The following is a 19,474-nucleotide window of genomic DNA, read 5'->3' on the forward strand; positions in this document are numbered from 1 at the left end:
GTTATGCTGTGGATTTAAAAAATCTGAAATATATTGTCTGAATGAAATGAGATATTATGAGGCAAGATCACTAACATACTTTTAAGTACACAGGAACTGCCTGATGATGCTGTATGTTTTGAATTATGAGTCAGCACAGGACTTTGACTTTGGGTCCTTGTTTGAGGAGAGTGATGGGCAAGAGGAGGAGGCTTTAATTATAAGGGCAGAAAGCACTGCTGTCAGAAGGCTGCCTGTCCCTCAGAGGATTGTTCCAGGGACTATGTTATGGTAGGGGTCAGTCTAAGAAGTCCTATTCTGGATTCTTTCTGTACTACTGTTAGGGAAAATATGCTAGATTTATGAAATATATGTAAGGTTAAAGTTAACTATTTCGTGACTGGTTTTCTTATATGGGTAAATGTGCACTATAGAAGGCTACCAGAAAGATGAAGTTTCACTTGTCAAAGGTAAGCATTAGTTTTTATTCTCATCCAAAATTTTATTTCTAATAATACAGCCATTACTAACTCTTAGCAAAGAGATAACACATAGTAGGTCAACAATAAATATTTGTTTATCAACTCAAGGAATAAAACAGGTTGCTTTTCAAAGTTGAGAATTCGTCAGCTTCTTGTCTTGTTTTCTCCAGCACTTAGCAAAGTATCTAGTGGTTATAAAGTGTTGAATAGATGAATGCATGAATATGAATGATACATAAAATTGCTAAGCTGAAAGAATAAGAGAGAAATTAATGTTAAATGCTGAGTCACTGTTTATGTGAAATGTTTTCTTTAAAAATATTTTTTTCTATTGTTTTGGGATTTTTCACTGTGGTTTAAGTCCAGGATTTTATTATTTTAAAGTAGAAATGATTGCATAATTATTTCAGCCAGGAGTCCCCAAGCCAGGTCTCATGGATTTAATTTTCATCAGAGACCTTCTAGAAAGGTCACCCCCTTCTGTGTGTATCAGGAGATCTATAATCATCAGCTGCTCTGTTTTTTCCTTCCTCAGGTGTGGAATCCATAGCATGTTCCCCTTACATTTAGCTGCCCTCAATGCTCACTCTGACTGCTGCAGAAAGTTACTGTCATCGGGTAAGTAACTCCATTACCACAGATGACGCTTAATCTGTCCTGTAAATGAGCCGTGTAGCTTCAGGTGTCTGGTCAGAGTGAGTGGCTGCCTGTGCTTCATGTCATTCATGATCTGACTGGCAGGATGAGCTGTGTCCGCAGCTGCCTGCATGTGACAGCTTCCAGCAGCTCGTGGTGTTGAAATGGTTTGAACGTCAGTATTCTGCCCCGGAGTGACAGTCTTGTCTGTTTATCAAGCTAGAACTCCGGTGATCCAGAGTGAGAGGCAGGTAGGGATGGCCATAGCTTACAGGAAGTTTGTCGTAGGAGGAGAAGACATCTTTGAGGCTTAAATTGGTGATGTAACATTTCATATTCTTCAACAAAGAAAAAAGGCCAAATCCCCTACCTTTTAATAGTAGAAATGTTAAATTGCCATCCCACTCAGTGGGCTCTGAAAAATCGCTCTGGTTGATATCCCTCCAACTAGGTTTTATTTTTATTTTTTTAATGCGGGCCTATTTGGAACCAAGAAATTCTTTCTGGTTTGGAGCTTTGCTAATCTTTCTTATCAATGATTCTGACAACCTCCATGTATTAAGAAGTTCCTGGCTTTCAAAGGTGATAGAGATCTGCAAGGCAAAGATTGTTTATGAATTAATTCAACAGATATCCCAGAGGCTTTTTTTATTCCTTTAAGTTCTTTACTTATGGTTGATTCTGCTTTCGCTGCTTTTGGCATGTTTAAAAATAACCCCTGCATGAAAGCACGTTTCCCAAATCTTACACCAACTGTAAGCTAATAATACGCTTAAGAAAATATCTCTTCTAGCATGTTATGATTACTCCTTTGCCTTCCATGTTTTCTCCATGTGTTCTGTCTGCCTGTCTATTGCCCTACTTATCTCAAATTGGTTTCATAAATTTTTATCCTGGGATTGAAATATGAGGCTGCAGTTCACCCAGGGCTGATTGTGAAAATAAATTCTTCTTGACTTCACGGTTCTTCCTATAAAATTGCCAAGCTTGAGCAGTTACCATTCGTTTCCATGACAACCTCTTTCTGACTACAATGGCTTGCGTTCTGGTTTTTCTACTAACTGATTTTTCTGTCTCTGCAATGTTTCTTGTGGTTTAACTAGGACAAAAGTATAGCATAGTATCCTTGTTTAGTAATGAGCACGTGCTGTCTGCAGGCTTTGAAATAGACACCCCAGATAAATTTGGAAGAACGTGCCTTCATGCTGCTGCTGCAGGAGGGTGAGTAGTTAACAATTTTAGTTGTTTTCTCATGGCCTAATTACCAGTGCATCTTAATTGACTTAAGTCGTCTGTGAATCAGAGGCAACTTCTTTAATAAAATGGGTAAGAAGTGTTTCTACCAATATCAAGTATCGTACGTTGAATTTCCAGAATGCTCATGTGTTTGTTTTTCCAAAGAAACATCATTAGCCCATCTCATATAGGAAATATTTTTTCTCTTGTTTTCTTTTCTCTCTCTCTCTTTTTTTTCTTATTTTAAATTGTAGGTCTGTAGCCTACAGAATATGTAACTACTTGGTACCTCTTCCACCAAAAGAAAGTAATTTGAGATTTGTTCCTAAGTTTTTGTCTTTTGTTACTAGAAGGAGAGTTAATGATCAAGGAAATCCAAAGTTGAGTTAATTCATGTTCATTTAAAGATATTTTAGTCCTATTTCAAAACTTATTTTTTAAGTTCTAATAATGATTAAATGTGAGCAAAAGTCCAGAAAACTCAAAGGATAAGCAAGAAGTAATTTAATCCTTGCCTATTTTTTTAAGTTGTAAAGAGAATTTTTCATGAGATACTCTTTTTCATATCAGTAGTTAGATTAAGACTATGATCATTTTTTGTTGGTAAATGACCATGCATTGACCAAACATGGCTCCCCTCAGATGGCCTTGTTTGGGTATGGTGTTGGTTCTTAATCATTTTCCTAGTCTTAGGGAACAGCAGTGCTCCATGTATAATCTGTATATGACCAAAGGCAGTACCTATTTAACAGAGGTGGGTTGACTGTGAAGCGTTAGGACCCCTTATTTGTATAGGTCCCTTCCAAAGTCTTGTATTTAGTTTTATTTTCATAATTTTGGTATTTTTTTTTTAAATAACCTCCTTATCCTCATCCCTCCATCATATGAGCTTCCTGATCCATACAACATGGATCTGTTTGCCTGTGATCCTTTGGCTTCATTCAGGAAGAGACAGGTGTTTTACATCAATTGACGTTATACACATAATGGTCTCAGAAAGTTTTCCAGTGTTATGATTTAAGTAGTTCTCTGAGAAAGGTGACTGTAAAGGGAGGATATGGGGCAGGGACAGCCCTGCTTATACTTTTCATTAATGAGATCATCTTTCTTATTTAAATGATAATAAAGTAGTAAATCCTAGGCCATTTCTTAGCATCCCAAGTTTGGAACAATGATAGATGAATGTCTCCTTTTATGCCCCCATTTTGAAAAATATCAGACCTGTACAGAAAGTGGCAACAAACCGTTCTGGATTCGTGTCTAAAACTCCTATTAGGATTAATATTTAGCTCTATGCCCTTCAAGGAAAATTCACTTCAATGGGTCCTTTTCTCTCTACTAAACATGATTTATTGCTTCTGCAAATGACAAAGAAGCTGGAAGATCACTACGCTCCATTACATCATTTTCGGCCTTGGTTCTACACATTCATTTACCTAGATTACCAAGACAGGGAAATGCAGCTGGTTTATTTTCCGTTAAGGAGAGTCTGGGTCGAAAATGGTTATAGTGAATTCATTCTGCTGTGATAAAAGGTAATGCTCATCCATTCTGGCTCATTGTTTAAAAGTGACATGAAATTATTATAGGTTTAAGGAGTTGTTTCATAAACTCTTGATGGTTTTGAAAGAGAATTTTAGGATAAATGATGAAACCATCACTGAAAGGTTTCATCATGTGATAATCATTAAATTCTTTAGTCATGGAATTGAAAATGTTCCATCAAGCTCTTTAATGCATTGATTTATTAGCTTTGAAAAAGGAATTGTAGGAACTTTAGATCCTGATGATATGGCATTACTCTAATGTGTTAGGTTATTTTTGTGTTAGCAGAATTTAAAGTTAGTGTCCTCATTTCATCTGTGCATACACTCTGCAGAAAAGAGCTCTTTCTGAAGACAGCCCAGCAATTGACCTCTACCATCTTAACAATGCTTTCCCTGTCTTTCTAGTAATGTGGAATGTATAAAACTCTTGCAAAGCAGTGGAGCAGATTTCCATAAAAAGGACAAGTGTGGGAGGTATGTAAACAGGGAACTCTGCTTCAAGTGCCTAAATAAAAGGAGTGGGGAGCAGTCCATCTGGAAATCGTGTTATGTTGAAATGGTAAACAGGGAAGCTAGCTGGGGAGATTCCATCCTCAGAAGGAAATCCCTTTTTATAGCAAAGTGAAACACCAGCAAAGCAGGCACAGGCCCCAAGGAAAGGGTCTCCTTTCCCAGCTTCTGTTTAGAAGCGCCAATTGTTCTGCTCCTTCCGATATAAATAACTATATCCATGAGGGAGATTGCATACTTTATAGATATTATATAAAAATATTTATATATATAAAATATGTAATCCTCCACATGGATATAGTTGAGAAAATTCTCTGTATCGCAAAGTAAAACACTTTAGCCCTTCCAGGACAGAATTTGGTCACAAGATCTGGAGCTCTTTATTATATTTATTGAACATTTCATTTTGGGATAAATCTTTAGACACATTTTAAACATGACATACACACACTCACACACATACCACCCATAATCCCTCTGGTTATTGGGATGGTTTAGAACTTTTCTTGCTTGTCCTTTGCAAAGCTAAGTCGTGCTGTAGTACTAGCTGGTACAGGGAACCAGTACCAGTAAACAACATGAGGAAGGTAGAGGAAATGAGGACATGATCAAAAAAACCTCAGTTTAATCTGTTTGGAAACAGCATTTTGGGAAGAGAGATACTTTATAAAGATAGACCAAGGCCAGCTTGGGAAGGTCTTCAATTTCAAACTAAAAAATCAAGGCTTTGTTCACTGGGGAGAACTGAAGGTTTTGGTACAGGATTATATACGTAGGTATTGGACCTTAGAAAATCCAGTTCTTCATTCATGGCAGCTGAAAGTTACATGGAGCTTGGGTTAGGGCAAAGGAGGTCAGTCGGGATGGTATTGCAAGAGCCCAGAGGAGCAGTCATGAGCAGTCATGTAGATGGGAACCAGGATAGGCACTTGGGATGGAAAGAAAGGAGATGGCCTGTCTAAGCCCCCATCTTTGCAGCCTTCGTTCTAACATATAAGATACGCTGGAGAAAGGCATATGTCTTGGCCTCCAAAGATCTTTCCACACCCCTACAAATACTGCTGTCTGTGCTGGTGCTGATGATGGGGATCTGTTTTTCAGACTGAATGATATAATAAATTGCTGTTTGTTTTTCAGGACTCCTCTGCACTATGCAGCTGCAAATTGTCATTTCCACTGTATTGAGACATTAGTGACCACAGGGGCCAGTGTGAATGAGACTGATGACTGGGGCCGCACCGCTTTGCACTATGCTGCTGCATCAGACATGGATAGAAAGTAAAACAGCCTTGTCCTGTTTTTTCGGGGATGGGAAGAAGGGGAGATGGTAGAAGGAGGGCTTGTTGAGTTTTCTTCATACTGCCTCACAGAGACTGTGAATGAAGAATCCCTCTTATCCAGACTCGAAGGAATTTGAATTGGTTCCTCCCTAACCCCGGGTTTCCCATTCTGCTCTCTTTACATTTGATTAGTACATGTCACTGCACAATTGCATCTCCTCTCTGTTCTTTGCATTGAATGCCAAGTGGAGCTGTCAAGTTCAGGTTTTCAGTTCACTCAAAATCTGTCATAATTTATTTTGTCGTATACTGTGGTTTTCATCATCATCACTTACATGCTTCATTTGCTGTAAAACTTACATTTGCTGATAAAGATGTCATATGTAAAAAATATCCACCTATGCATAATCCCAGTGATCTTCAAATACAGCATCAGTATTTTATTTTCAAAAATAAGTATTTTAAAAATAGACATTTTTCAAACGTGGGCATGAATGCTCTTTCAGAAGCTAGAAGACAGGAAGTTAGATCATGTTTGGATTCTAGGTGGCTTGGAATGGAAAGCAAAAATAAATGAACCAGTTCTAGGGGAAAAGGTGAGAGAGATGCCCACAGCTTATGATATCGTTCTCAAAGACTTGAGGATCAGGCGCTCCTTCATAGGAATACTTTTTGGTGATCCTGTTCAGAGAACTGTTGAGTTATATGGATGTGTTGAGTTATATGGTCAGTGCTAACTCCCTTTCTTGTAGAGCAATGGCTTTCAAACATACTAGATAATTACCTACACACCAGGCTTCCCTGGTGGCTCAGAAGGTAAAGAAAGAATCCACCTGCAATGCAGGAAACTGGGGTTCAGGTCCTGGATTGGGAAGATTCCATGGAGAAGGGAATGGCTACTCACTCCAATATTCTTGCCTGGGAAAACCCATGGACAGAGGAGCCTGGTGGGCCAAAGTCCACAGGGTCACAAAGAATCAGACACAACTGAGTGACTGATACTCACTTTATATCATGATCTAATATACAGACTTGTGTATATATGTTTTATATATATGTATGGAAAATGGAAAAAAGATTTCATAAAACCTTATTTACTTTTGCTATGTATGATACATTTTGATATCTTTTATTTCATTAAAAAAACCTACTGACTTCAACCCACTAAATTGATTTCAAAATTCAGTCATAGATCATGATCCATATTTCCAGTTTGGAAAACACTGCTGCTTTTTTTCCTTCGTATGATACTAGCAAGTCTGATGTAGCCTCAGGGTCCCACAGCCACATGTTCTTAACTCAACAAACATTTATTGAACATGCATTATGTGTCAGGCTCTGTGCTATTCACTTGGAATAGAATGGGGAATAAGTATCCTTCATGTGTTAAAACCTAGAATAGGAATCCTAGATGGTGCAGAGTTTCTCTGGTAGATGAGGGGTGCTTAGGAACCCATTCCTGGATAAATGAGATGCTCAACTGACAAGGAGGCAGCAAGGAATGTGGTAGGTGTCAGGGAATTGTAAGCTAAATCATTTTCTCTTTCCCTGGGGAGTTTAGAAAACTTACGGAAGAGTGGGCAGCATGATTGCTGCCTTAATCATTGATACCTCAGTGGAAGTTTTAGGGATACCATGTTCTTAACTTGATTCCTTAAGAGAGAAAAGATTTACTGGATGGACTTAAAGAGAACCATGTATATCCTCCATGAAAAATTAGTAGTGATTGCTTCTTTGGGGTTGGGGGGCAATTCTTAAGATGTAAATTGTACCAAAATCATTAGCAACTTTGCCACTAATTGTAATTTTTTTTGCTTGTTTCCCTTTGCTGAGAAGTAAGATTATCTTAGGAAACGCCCATGAAAATTCGGAAGAACTTGAAAGAGCCAGAGAGCTGAAGGAAAAGGAAGCTGCATTGTAAGTTTCTTCTCAGCTTAAGCACAAGGTGTGGTTACTGATGCTTTGTCTGCTGCTCTAGGTTGCCATGTGGGCCAGCTTTACTATTCTGGGGTCTCCCTTGGGGTCTTGAGCAAGTGATGTGGGCATGCCTTTGATAAAGAAGAAACTGTTCTTTTAATATATCCTTCAAATAGGCTGTTTGCATACCAGATACATACTCTTCTAAAGATACACACTCTTTCTAAAATTGAAACCGTTGCAGTGATCATCACTGTGATTGGGCAGCAGTTTTTAGAACCAGATGTCTAAAATATCATTTCTGATTCTTCCGTGTGTCATGTGCTTCAGGGGACATACTAAAGCCTCCTTTGAGGGCCTCAGGCTCTCCTTTTGTGACCTGGGGATGACTATTTAGCAGATTCTAGAAATACATGTTTTGAGATTTCCGTGTGAAATACACCAGTTGTACTCTCCCCTCCCTTTCCGACACACTCTCATTGACTTCAGATAGCACCCTCCCCACCTGCAGACAGCTGCTCTGTCCCCTTCATCCTGCCTGCCCCTTTCTGGTGTCTTGACAGAGATTCAGCTCTTACTGTGATGAAGTGAGTGCCAGCACCCAGGACTGTTGATATCTGGGAAGCTCTAATGTTTCATCCTCTGAGAGTCCTTCCTGGACTGGAAGTCGTGGCGAGAAGGTTGTGCTGTACCGAGCGCAGTGCCTGGCACGTAGCTGGCGGTCAACAACTCTTTGTTAAATGAATGAACACGTGAATGCCCAGTGCCCACATTGTGTGTCCCGCCCCTGTGAGAGCAGTGGGTGTAGTGCTCTAAGAGTTTGCACTCAGTCCTTCACATGCAAGGCCCCAGTGCAGGTTGTAGGGACTTAACTTTGTCTGTGACTGGGGTGGGCACAGGAAACAAAGCTGTAAGTAGAACACAGTGACCACAGTTTTGCCCTAATATTCCAAAATTAAAGTAATATATTCAAAGACTGTAAAATTTTAAGCCACCTCAGCAAATGCTTCCTTCTCCAGTGAAATGCAAGCTTGCGCTGGGCCAGAGCAGCCCTCTTCCAGCTGGTGGAGAAGGATGGAGCAGAAGCAGGAGAAGGCGGGGACCAGCCTACTGGGGAGCTTTTTCATGTGATAAAAGGCTACTTCCTTGTGCAAATACACCCTTGATCTAATGTGCATCTCTTGATTTTGTGGCTTAGGTGCCATAATTACTAGTCCAGGGCGGAGAAGGCAATGGCACCCCACTCCAGTACTCTTGCCTGGAAAATCCATGGATGGAGGAGCCTGGTAGGCTGCAGTCCATGGGGTCGCTAAGAGTTGGATACGACTGAGCGACTTCACCTTCACTTTTCTCTTTCATGCATTGGAGAAGGAAATGGCAACCCACTCCAGTGTTCTTGCCTGGAGAATCCCAGGGACGGCGGAGCCTGGTGGGCTGCCGTCTATGGGGTTGCACAGAGTCGGACACGACTGAAGCAACTTAGCAGGGCCCTGGGTGGTAAAAAAGACAAGCATTCCCAGTTAAAAGTGGATTTCATTTCCCTTAGGAAAAATGTGGAGAATATTTACATTCTATAATACTGTTGTTATTTCTAATAGTACTTTTGGCAATTATGGGCTTCCCTAGTGGCTTAGACGGTAAAGAATCTGCCTGCAATGTGGGGGACCTGGGTTCGATCCTTGGGTTGGGTAGATTCCCTGGAGAAGGGCATGGCAACCCACTCCAGTATTCTTGCCTGGAGAATTCCCATGGACAGAGAAGCCTGGTAGGCTACGATCCATGGGGTCACAAAGAATCAAACGTGACTGAGTGACTAAGCACAGCAGAGTTGACAGTTATAGTTCAGCTATGTTCTGCATTAAATGCTCTTTGGGTATAATCCCCAGTGTTTTCCAAATTACATGTTAAATTTATCAACTGATTTTTTAGAATATAATCCTTTCAGAAGCTGGGGATTTTGTGTCCACAGACAGCTATCCCTATTGAGTGATTTTATTTCAAGAGCCAAATTCAGTTTAAAATGAGTCACACCTGGGATTCAGTCCATGGGTATTTCATTATGAAAATTTAAAAAAAAGAAAAGACTTCCTTTTAAGGTCCAAATCACTGAATACAGCATGATATATCAGGTATCCAATAATAGTTTGATTTATTACAGAGCATTTTATGGATGAACCATGTGGCATGTAGATATTTAGTTAAAAAAGTTTCTCTTTCATCAAGTTTTCTAAAAATTAAAATGTCTGTTTTAATATCTGTCTCTGTGTGTGACTTATTTACTCCTTTTGCCTTATACCGAAAGATAGATGATGTCATTTTAAGGTTTCTGAGTAAACTATAGAAATTTTCTATTGGGAGGTCTTGTTTAATATACAAGCTTCTATTTAGAATCTTGCAATTTTGATTTCAGTATGAATTTGAGCCAGCCTGGCCTTGTAAAGGACATGTTTGTCCCTGTGTCAAGAAATGTAGCTGATATAAATGACGTATCGCGGCGCTCTTCCCTCTTTGACCAGCAGGGCTGTCCCGTTTGCAGCAGGCCCTGAGTAGGACGCATCACGCCCCTTGTGTCCCGGCTCTTCAGCAAAAGCAGTACCGCACCCCTTCCTCTGACCTATTGCAAAGATTTTTTTTTTCCCAGAAAAGTTACAACTGTGCCAGAAAAGGCTTTTAAAATTTATTATTTATCATTTACTCTAGTCTGTATTCCTAGTGGTACAGTGTCGGCCTCTTTCTTCAGAGGTGGTGACTGAATTCATCTTTTATATTTTTTAAATGTTGGCCCAGTCCTTATGTCTTTTTATTGTTTTGGCTATTCTTAGGTTCTTTTCTGTTATTGTTTTCTTACTCTTTTAAACTTTCATTTTCCAACCTTTTTATCTCAGAGTCTCCAATAATAGCAAGGTTAAAAAATCAACCCACCTCTTTTGAGGTTTAGACCTTTGCAATGCCTTGACTACTTCTTTACTATGCTGAGAACTTATCTTTTGAACACAGAGCTCTAAAACTTATTATTTAGTAATCTTGATGACAAGCCAGTCCTGTACCTTAAGATGAAAAGGGGAAAAATATTTAATTATCCTCTAGTTCCTAAGTTCCTCCCTCTAGTTCCTAGACTTCCCTGGTGGGTCAGCAGGTAAAGAATCTGCCTGCAATTTGGGAGACCCGGGTTCCATCCCTGGGTTGGGAAGATGCCCTGGAGAAGGGAACAGCAACCCACTCCAGTATTCTGGCCTGGAGAATTCCATGGACTGTATTCCATGGGGTCATAAAGAGTCAGACACGACTGAGCAACTTTGACCTTCTTCTAGTTCCTAAAACCTTTCCTGAATTCTAGAATGGCTATTTTAAGCTGAGATAAAGATAGATGCACAAAATACACATAAAACATCCAATATATAAGCCCTAATTGCTGTAGAATCTTTAAAGAAACACTTCAACTCACAAAGCTCTTTGTGGCACATTGATAGTAAGAGAACATTAACATTGATTATCCCTTTTGGTCTAGGGATGTTTTCTGAAATAACATCTCATCTTTATACTTACAGATGTCTAGAATTTCTGCTTCAACATGATGCAAATCCATCTATCCGGGACAAGGAAGGCTACAATAGCATACATTATGCTGCTGCCTATGGCCACAGACAGTGTCTGGAATTGGTGAGCTGTTTTGATTTGTTTTCTCTAACATATACACACATATACCCAAGCCTGAAAAAGCTGGTCTGAATCTCTCAACAGACCCTTACTGCCTAATTCAGTCCCCACTAGAAATCACCTGGATTAAATTGATCAGGCAATTTTTTGGCAAATGATTAAATTGTTTCCCTTTATAATATGTAGCTGTCTTTGTTCCATTTATTACCATTCCAATCTCAGAGCTAACTAACAATTGATTCATTTCCACATTAACTTGGACTAGGAATGTTAGACTCTGGTACAGACACAGTTTCTATTTTGAAGATACTTTGGATGTATCAGAGAAGCAGTATATATTTCCAGAGTCATGCTTAGCACCCCAGTATTTGATAACATGTGTCATAAGATGACTTATATAACCATTAGGCACATGGGTTTGTCATAGTCCTGCATCTATAGTTTAGGGAAAGAAATTGGCAAGAGTGTAACAGCAGAATTTACTGAAATTTTTAAACCAGCCCTCATTTCAAACCTATAGTGATCAAGAAACACTTGATTTGGAGTTTGAAATTCCTCTGTTGGTATAGGTTACCAGATGCAAACTCAGATGTCTACAGGGACAAAAATATAAAATAAACAAGTGAAGTGAACCCACGTATGGAATAATAGGGGGTGGTGGGAACTGTGGCAAATAGAGAGGGCAAGCTCTGTTTAAGGGGAGAAACAGCTAGTCAGCAGTAGCTGATGGAAACCAGGTGGTACTGCAAACCCAGGCTTGCTAGAATTCCCGTGTTTCAGGAGAAACTACAAATCTAGGGTTTTTATGTGGAATTTCCTGTTTTGAAAACACGGGGTGGGCTAGAAAGAAAAAAATATGGGTTTGTGGCTGAATCCTTCTTGCAGGCTACCATTTGGCATCTTCTGATCATCACCCTTGGTTCAGCCTCACCAGGATACATGGGGTATCCCAGGCTCACTTTCTGATCCAGTGATCGGTGTCACCTTCCATACTGGACTCCATCTCTTTTCCTTGTTCTTTTGAAGGAGAAGTTCTACTTTTCAGAGTTATTTGAAATATGTTTGGGGAAATACTTGCCCCTTATCAACTGCGCAGTTTATTGAGAAAGGCATAAGGCAGAAAGCCTGAGATCAATAGTGTGAGCTCCTACATGGAAATGACTCAAAGTTGCCACAGCAAGATCCTTTACCTTTGGTCTTGCTGCTGGTTTCAGATGGTTCCACTTAGGGTCATTCTTACTACATTTCTGTTAACTGTGATTGTGGGAAACTGTTCATGAAGACCACCCAGTTTGAAAATGAAGAGGTGATTATTCTACTGTTGACTTTTATTTATTGGTGAATTTTACCTGTCTTCGTCATTCCTGCAGACTTCCAAGTCTTCTTTTTCTGAGGTTCTTGTGGATGCTAAAGATTTCCTCGCTTGACTTTGGAGGTGGCATACTTTCTCTCTCCAGTGAAATTCTATCATTATTCCTTTTCCAGTTACTGTGTCTGCATAACAAATCACCCTAAAAAGTTAGTGACTTAGAACAACATTTATCACTTATTATCTCTGAATTCACGGGTGACTTAGCTGAGCAGTTCTAGTTCATATCCTGTGAGGTTACAGACGGTGTCTGGGGCTGGCATAATTTCAAAGGCTTCTTTTCTCACTTGTCAATCACCTGGGTAGGAAGGTTCAGATTGTTGACGTTCCTTGGCCTTTCTCTCTCTCTATGTGGTTTTCTCTAGCATGGTGTTTCCAGAATAAGTGGTTGTTTTATATGGTGCTCACGTTGCCCAAGGCGTCTGCCCTAGGAGACAGTGTGAGCAAGAGTTCTAGCAAGTGAAAGGAAGAGACCGTATTACTTTTAATGGTTTAGCCTTGAAGTTCATGTTTTGTTGCATCTGTTCATTGCCGCAGTCACAAAATCCAGAGAGGTGAAGCATTGACTCCACCTTCCAAAGGGAGGAGTATCAGAGAATTTGTAGATATATTTTAAAACCACCCAGTTCCATAGGAAGATGTAGGAAGCCAGTGATTTCAATTAATTTCTAAATTAAATTGAATTTAGAGTAGAATCTTAAGTGGCCAAGGGGCAATCTCTTATCTTACAGGTGAGCAAACCAAATTACGGGGGGATTTACTGGGTTGTCCAAAGTCATAGCTCTGGTCAGTGGAGAAAGTGGGGCCATGATCAGGAACCTTGATTTAAAATTTTTTTTTACCACATTGTTGGTCAAAGCTCTACCACCACCCAAGGCTTTTTGACATAGGACAAAATCTTGGTAGGACTTAAGGCAGTCACTTCTTCCTTCTAATACCAGTCGTAGAAGTTGATCTAGACCTGTCAGCAAATAGGATCTTTTAGATCCCATGAAAGAAAGGCTCCTCACAAAGTGTGTGTGTGTGTGTGTGTGTGTGTGTGTGTGTTAATCAGTGGCAGAATAAAGGTTTACTACTGTAACTATTCATATGAACCTGCATTCCAAAGTGTGCTTAACACATAGCTGTCTTTCACTGGTTTTCTCTATGAAAACCATCTGTCATCGTTGGACATATGAACTTTTATTTCAGAGTTTGTTATTATAATCTTGATAGTTTGTGCTATTTTAAAGTACTTTGTGCTATTTTAAAGAACTATGCACAGAGGTTCGTGACATTGTACAGGAGACAGGGATCAAGACCTTCCCCAAGAAAAAGAAATGCAAGAAAGCAAAATGGCTGTCTGAGGAGGTCTTACAAATAGCTGTGAAAAGAAGCGAAGCAAAAAGCAAAGGAGAAGAGGAAAGATATACCCATTTAATGCAGAGTTCCAAAGAATAACAAGGAGAGATAAGAAAGCCTTCCTCAGTGATCAGTGCAAAGAAATAGAGGAAAACAGTGGAATGGAAAAGACTAGAAAAAGAAAATTAGAGATACCAAGGTAACATTTCATGCAAAGATGGGCTCAATAAAGGACAGAGATGGTATGGACTTAACAGAAGCAGAAGATATTAAAAAGAGGTGGCAGGAATACACAGAAGAACTGTACAAAAAAAGATCTTCACGACCCAGATCATCACGATGGTGTGATCACTCACCTAGAACCAGACATCCTGGAATGTGAAGTCAAGTGGGCCTTAGGAAGCATCACTACAAACAAAGCAAGTGGAAGTGATGGAATTCCAGTTGAGTTATTTCAAATCCTGAAAGATGATGCTGCGAAAGTGCTGCACTCAGTATGCCAGAAAATTTGGAAAACTCAGCAGTGGCCACAGGACTGAAAAAGGTAAGTTTTCATTCCAGTCCCAAAGAAAGGCAATGCTAAAGAATGCTCAAACTACTGCACAATTGCACTCATCTCACACACTGGTAAAGTAATGCTCAAAATTCTCTAAGTCAGGCTTAAGCTGTACGTGAACCGTGAACTTCCAGATGTTCAAGATGGTTTTAGAAAAGGCAGAGGAACCAGAGATCAAATTGCCAACATCTACTGGATCATCAAAAAAGCAAGAGAGTTCCAAAAAAACACATCTATTTCTGCTTTATTGACTATGCCAAAGCCTTTGACTGTGTGGATCACAACAAACTATGGAGAATTCTCAAAGAGATGAGAATACCAGACCACCTGACCTGCCTCTTGAGAAATCTGTATGCAGGTCAGGAAGCAACAGTTAGAACTGGACATGGAACAACAGACTGGTTCCAAATAGGAAAAGGAGTTCGTCAAGGCTGTATATTGTCACCCTGTTTATTTAACTTATATGCAGAGTACATCATGAGAAATTCTGGACTGGATAAAGCACAAGCTGGAATCAAGATTGCCGGGAGAAATATCAATAACCTCAGATATGCAGATGACACTACCCTTATGACAGAAAGTGAAGAAGAACTAAAGAAACTCTTGATGAAAGTGAAAGAGGAGAGTGAAAAACTTGGCTTAAAGCTCAAAATTCAGAAAGCTAAGATCAAGGCATCCAGTCCCATCACTTCATGGCAAATAGGTGGGGAAACAGTGGAAACAGTGACTGACTTTATTTTGGGGGGCTCCAAAATCACTGCAGATTGTGATTGCAGCCATGAAATTAAAAGACGCTTATTCCTTGGAAGGAAAGTTATGACCAACCGAGACAGCATATTCAAAAGCAGAGACATTACTTTGCCAACAAAGGTCCATCTAGTCAAGGCTATGGTTTTTCCTGTGGTCATGTATGGATGTGAGAGTTGGACTATAAAGAAAGCTGAGCACCAAAGAATTGATGCTTTTGAACTGTGGTGTTTGTTGGAGAAGACTCTTGAGAGTCCCTTTGACTGCAAGGAGGTCCAACCATTCCATCCTAAAGGAGATCAGTCCTTAGTGCTCATTGGAAGGACTGATGTTGAGGCTGAAACTCCAATACTTTGGCCACCTGATGTGAAGAGTTGACTCATTGGAAAAGACCCTGATGCTGGGAAAGATTGAGGGCAGGAGGAGAAGGGGATGACAGAGGATGAGATGGTTGGATGGCGTCACCGACTCAATGGACATGAGTTTGGGTAAGCTACCGGAGCTGTTGATGGACAGGGAGGCCTGGAGTGCTGTGGTCCATGGGGTTGCAAAGAGTTGGACATGACTGAGCAACTGAACTGAACTGAAAAGTACTTTGATGAGTTCGTCTTTAATCTCATTGTGTAGTAACTCAGAGAATGATTATCCTGTAACACCTCATTTCTATGTAAATAATATATTGCATGTTATTTTCATTTTTCAGGAAGTCATTTCAGGGCCATTATTTCTGTTATCCAGTGAAAAGATTTTCTGTCTACAGAAAGTTTCACAAGTTCTATATGATAATGAAATTATCCTCTTCATTAGATCAACACTGTGTGATTTGCAAAGTGATAATGATTCTTGGCAATTGTATACATACTTGACCTGCAGCACTGTATATTTTAGTGCATACATCACAGTGACTGGACTTACATATGTAGTGAAATGAATACCGTAATAAACTTAGTTAACATCCATCATCTCATATAGATAAGAGAGAAGGAAAATGTGTTTTTCCTTGTGATGAAAGTAAGGCCTGTTTTTGAACAATAAGTGGACTTTTTAAAGGACATCTTTTCTAACTTTAACTTTCTCACTAGCAAGATGCCTTCATATTCCTTAAAGCGACCATTTCTTTGAGTTCTAGATGTTAGGAAAGCAAACCACTTAACTAGCATTCACTAAGAGGTACATTTCTAAGACTCACCACCACCATGCCAGTATTCTCCCTTGTCTCATGACACAAGCACCTGGGAGATTATCTGTTTTACAAGTTGAATCCACTGGGTTAGATGCTAGAATTATGACAAGGGAAGACATGTTTCTGGAAGCTCTTAATGGCTTCTTTGAGCCTCTGAGCAAGAATTATGCACGGAGATCTTTCTTTTCATTTGTTTGGGTTTTTTTTTCCCCCTTGGCCATGCCAGAAGACTCTCAGGGTCTTAGCTCCCCAATGAGGGATCAAACCTGTGCTCCCTTCAGTGGAAGTGTGGAGTCATAACCATTGGAGCACCAGGGAGTTCCAGGGAGACCCTTCTTTCGGTCACACTTCCTAGCCTATGTTTGTGGCCTGTAGAAGGAGTGGAGAGAGCAAATGAATATTTGTGGTCCCTGGGCCTAGTAGGGCCTAGTAGGGCCTTTGCCCTTTGGGGATGGAGTAGGATTAAAAAGGATGGGTGGCCATCAGAGTAGCTGATTTGTGAGGTTGGTAAAATTTCTCTTTTGCCTCTCTTCCCAGGGAGCAATTTCTGTGATTATGCATATCATTAAATTCATTTCATTAAATTTGATGCATATTTTATTTGACTCTGACACTTAACTTTGTGTTTACTTGGCATTCATGGTTTATGGTTCCTGTGTATGATCATAAGCTTGAGTTTGTAAACCATGTGTTGTGTTCAGTCTATTTTGCTATAATCAAAAAGGAGCAGAAATTATTTTAGTTGTTTTCATTCTATTTTCCTTATAGAAAGTTATATTGAATTCATTCCATGAGCAAAATACTTCTAGAAAGTAGGGTGAACCCCTTAGCCTTAATAGAATAGCCAAGGTTCAGTGTTCTGCCAAGTCTGCCTACTTAGGCCAGTATTTTCAGCTGGTCCTGATCAAAGATATATGTACTGTGTGTGCAAGCAAAAATCTGCCCACAAATGTATGCTGAGAGCTGTTATCAGTCATATTCAATTGGGATCAAAATATCAAAGCGGTATGGAGACTTGGCTATGAAAGCATCTTGTGTCTGAATAAAACTCATGTTTGAGTGGAGGAAGGGAGTTGGCAAAGGAGAGCTCTGTGCCTCCCTTTTTCTTTATCTGGAATGTGTTCTTACCGACTCTGGAGAGAAAAATCAGAGTCATGCCCCTATTTGGAATTTGTGAGTTTATATGGGCATCCTATTTTTCTTTTGTAACATTGAAGATTTGTCTGTGAAACAAAGACTTTTGTGGCTTTGTTATTGAGATGGAAAAATATATGTACCAATATAATTACATCAATTATCTACAAAAATTTAGAGAGATTGTTTGAAAATGCCAGGCTTCGGACTAAATTCAGTCCAAGATTCTACTTGGAATTTGGCTTGGGACCTTCTCCCTTTTTCATTGTTGTGAGCTAATTTGAACTTCAACTTTAAGAGTATATAGGGGCAACAGATGCCCCTGCGTGTATATTCTAGGAGTTTCTGGGATTCTTTGGAGGTAATTGTATCTTGGGCAACAAAGCACTAAAATTTTGCTGCTTTTAAGTGTGTCTTGTATTTATCAAAGGGTTTCAGTAAACTGTTAGCACTTGGCTCTGTATAAGATGTGCTTACACTGGCAGTGTCTAATTAAGCTTTTCAAGACTAAGAAAGCAGGATAGAGAAGAGGGGTTAAATTAAAAAAAAGGAGAGCTGCTTAACAGTCAGCTGAGGACATGATGAAAACCCAGTGAACTTGAACCCCAGCCCCAGTCGAGTCTGTGATGGCTTTTTTCTGTCCCCAGAAGTACTGCTAAGAGATGGACCTGAGGGTATACATGACCTTCCAGCAGGCAGACTTCCAATGGGCAGTGAAAACTTCAACAATGCTAGTCTTGTGTTTCCTTCTAGTTAATTCAGTTGAAGAGGAACATAAAATCGTATAGGGAACTCTTTTTAAGGGAGGGAGCAGAAGGGTGGGCACAGATATTTTGATGCTATTGGCAGCCTCCTTACTGCTATGAATAAAAATATAAGCCACAAATTTTGAATCAGAATTTGGATATGAGTCCATGTTCAGAACATTGAAATAGGCAGTAATTGTGACAGAATATTCCACTTATTTCTATGTAATAGAGCAAAAACAGAAAAATTTTTGGCTTTACCATGAATGAATTTGGCAACTGATGAAAGAACCATTCCATAAGATGTATTAATATGAACAATTTCAAATTCCACCTTCAGTTAAGAACTCAGAACAGTGGAACCATTGCCCCCACATTTCAAAGTCAGATAGTAGTTTTGTACCCCATGGCCCCCTGGCCCCTTGAAGAGGTTGGAGGTCCGAGAGCAGATAGTTCTGCTTCAGATCTCCCCACTACTCCCCTGCCCCTACAGCATGAGAGAAAGGATCCTTTTCCTGATCCCAAGCCCAGCCAAAGAAGTTTCACGGAGATTGCTTGGATATCTCATATGTATCCCACACAGTGTAAGGGGCTGAGTGGACTGGCATGTGATGAATCTAAAGAGGACTGAATGGCTCTGGTTTAAGCTTGCTTGCTGGGAAGTTAAATAAAGAGGCCTGTGATTGAGAAATACTCTACCCCCGCCAGTGACAGGTCAAGAGAGTCTGTTTCCCAATGTCCAAATGTGAGCCAGGGGCCAGAGCTGGCCTGGAGTTCCGCTGGATGCTACTCAAGAGGGCTGCCTGTGAGTGTGGGGAGATGCAGGGTGCCTGGACGGAAAGGAAAATGTGAGCTACCAGCAAAGAGGGACTCTCACCCAGGGAAGTTGGGAAATTGTTGGAGAACCTGAGTAAGCATCCAGGAGACAATTTTAAAGATCTGACCCAGTCAGAGGATCACTGCCAGAAAGGTGCCGTCAGTAAGACCATTGTCCCTGTCCCCTCCATGTCCTGCTTTTCCCTCTTCTCTTCAGTCCTGGGGGACGCAGAAGCGGCCAAGAGGGGGATGGAGGAAGAGAAGCCATAGTCTGGGTAAGAGAGAAGTCGGTCTTGTCCCTTCCCCACTAGGGGAGGCGGAAAGAAGCTTTGCATGAA

At 40.2% G+C, this 19,474-nt stretch overlaps 1 protein-coding gene across 18 annotated transcripts in view; it reads left to right on the forward strand.

Moving 5' to 3' along the window:
* Positions 1–19,474, forward strand: part of ANKRD44 (ankyrin repeat domain 44) — a 311,506-nt gene that overhangs the window by 228,074 nt on the left and 63,958 nt on the right. For 10 of the 18 annotated variants that reach the window (XM_086347858.1, XM_086347867.1, XM_086347758.1 and 7 more), the window contains 6 exons: positions 997–1,079; positions 2,201–2,318; positions 4,286–4,354; positions 5,528–5,668; positions 7,504–7,587; positions 11,136–11,247. In XM_086347858.1, coding sequence (XP_086203984.1) covers positions 997–1,079; positions 2,201–2,318; positions 4,286–4,354; positions 5,528–5,668; positions 7,504–7,587; positions 11,136–11,247 — 607 coding nt within the window. The remainder of the gene's footprint in view (positions 1–996; positions 1,080–2,200; positions 2,319–4,285; positions 4,355–5,527; positions 5,669–7,503; positions 7,588–11,135; positions 11,248–19,474) is intronic. The other 8 variants (XM_086347791.1, XM_086347906.1, XM_086347886.1 and 5 more) reach the window with 3 other exon arrangements.

Source organism: Bos grunniens, chromosome 2 (assembly GCF_055505025.1).
Source record: "Bos grunniens cultivar Pamir isolate PY7600 chromosome 2, Bosgru_T2T1.0, whole genome shotgun sequence".
Taxonomy (NCBI): Eukaryota; Metazoa; Chordata; class Mammalia; order Artiodactyla; family Bovidae; genus Bos; species Bos grunniens.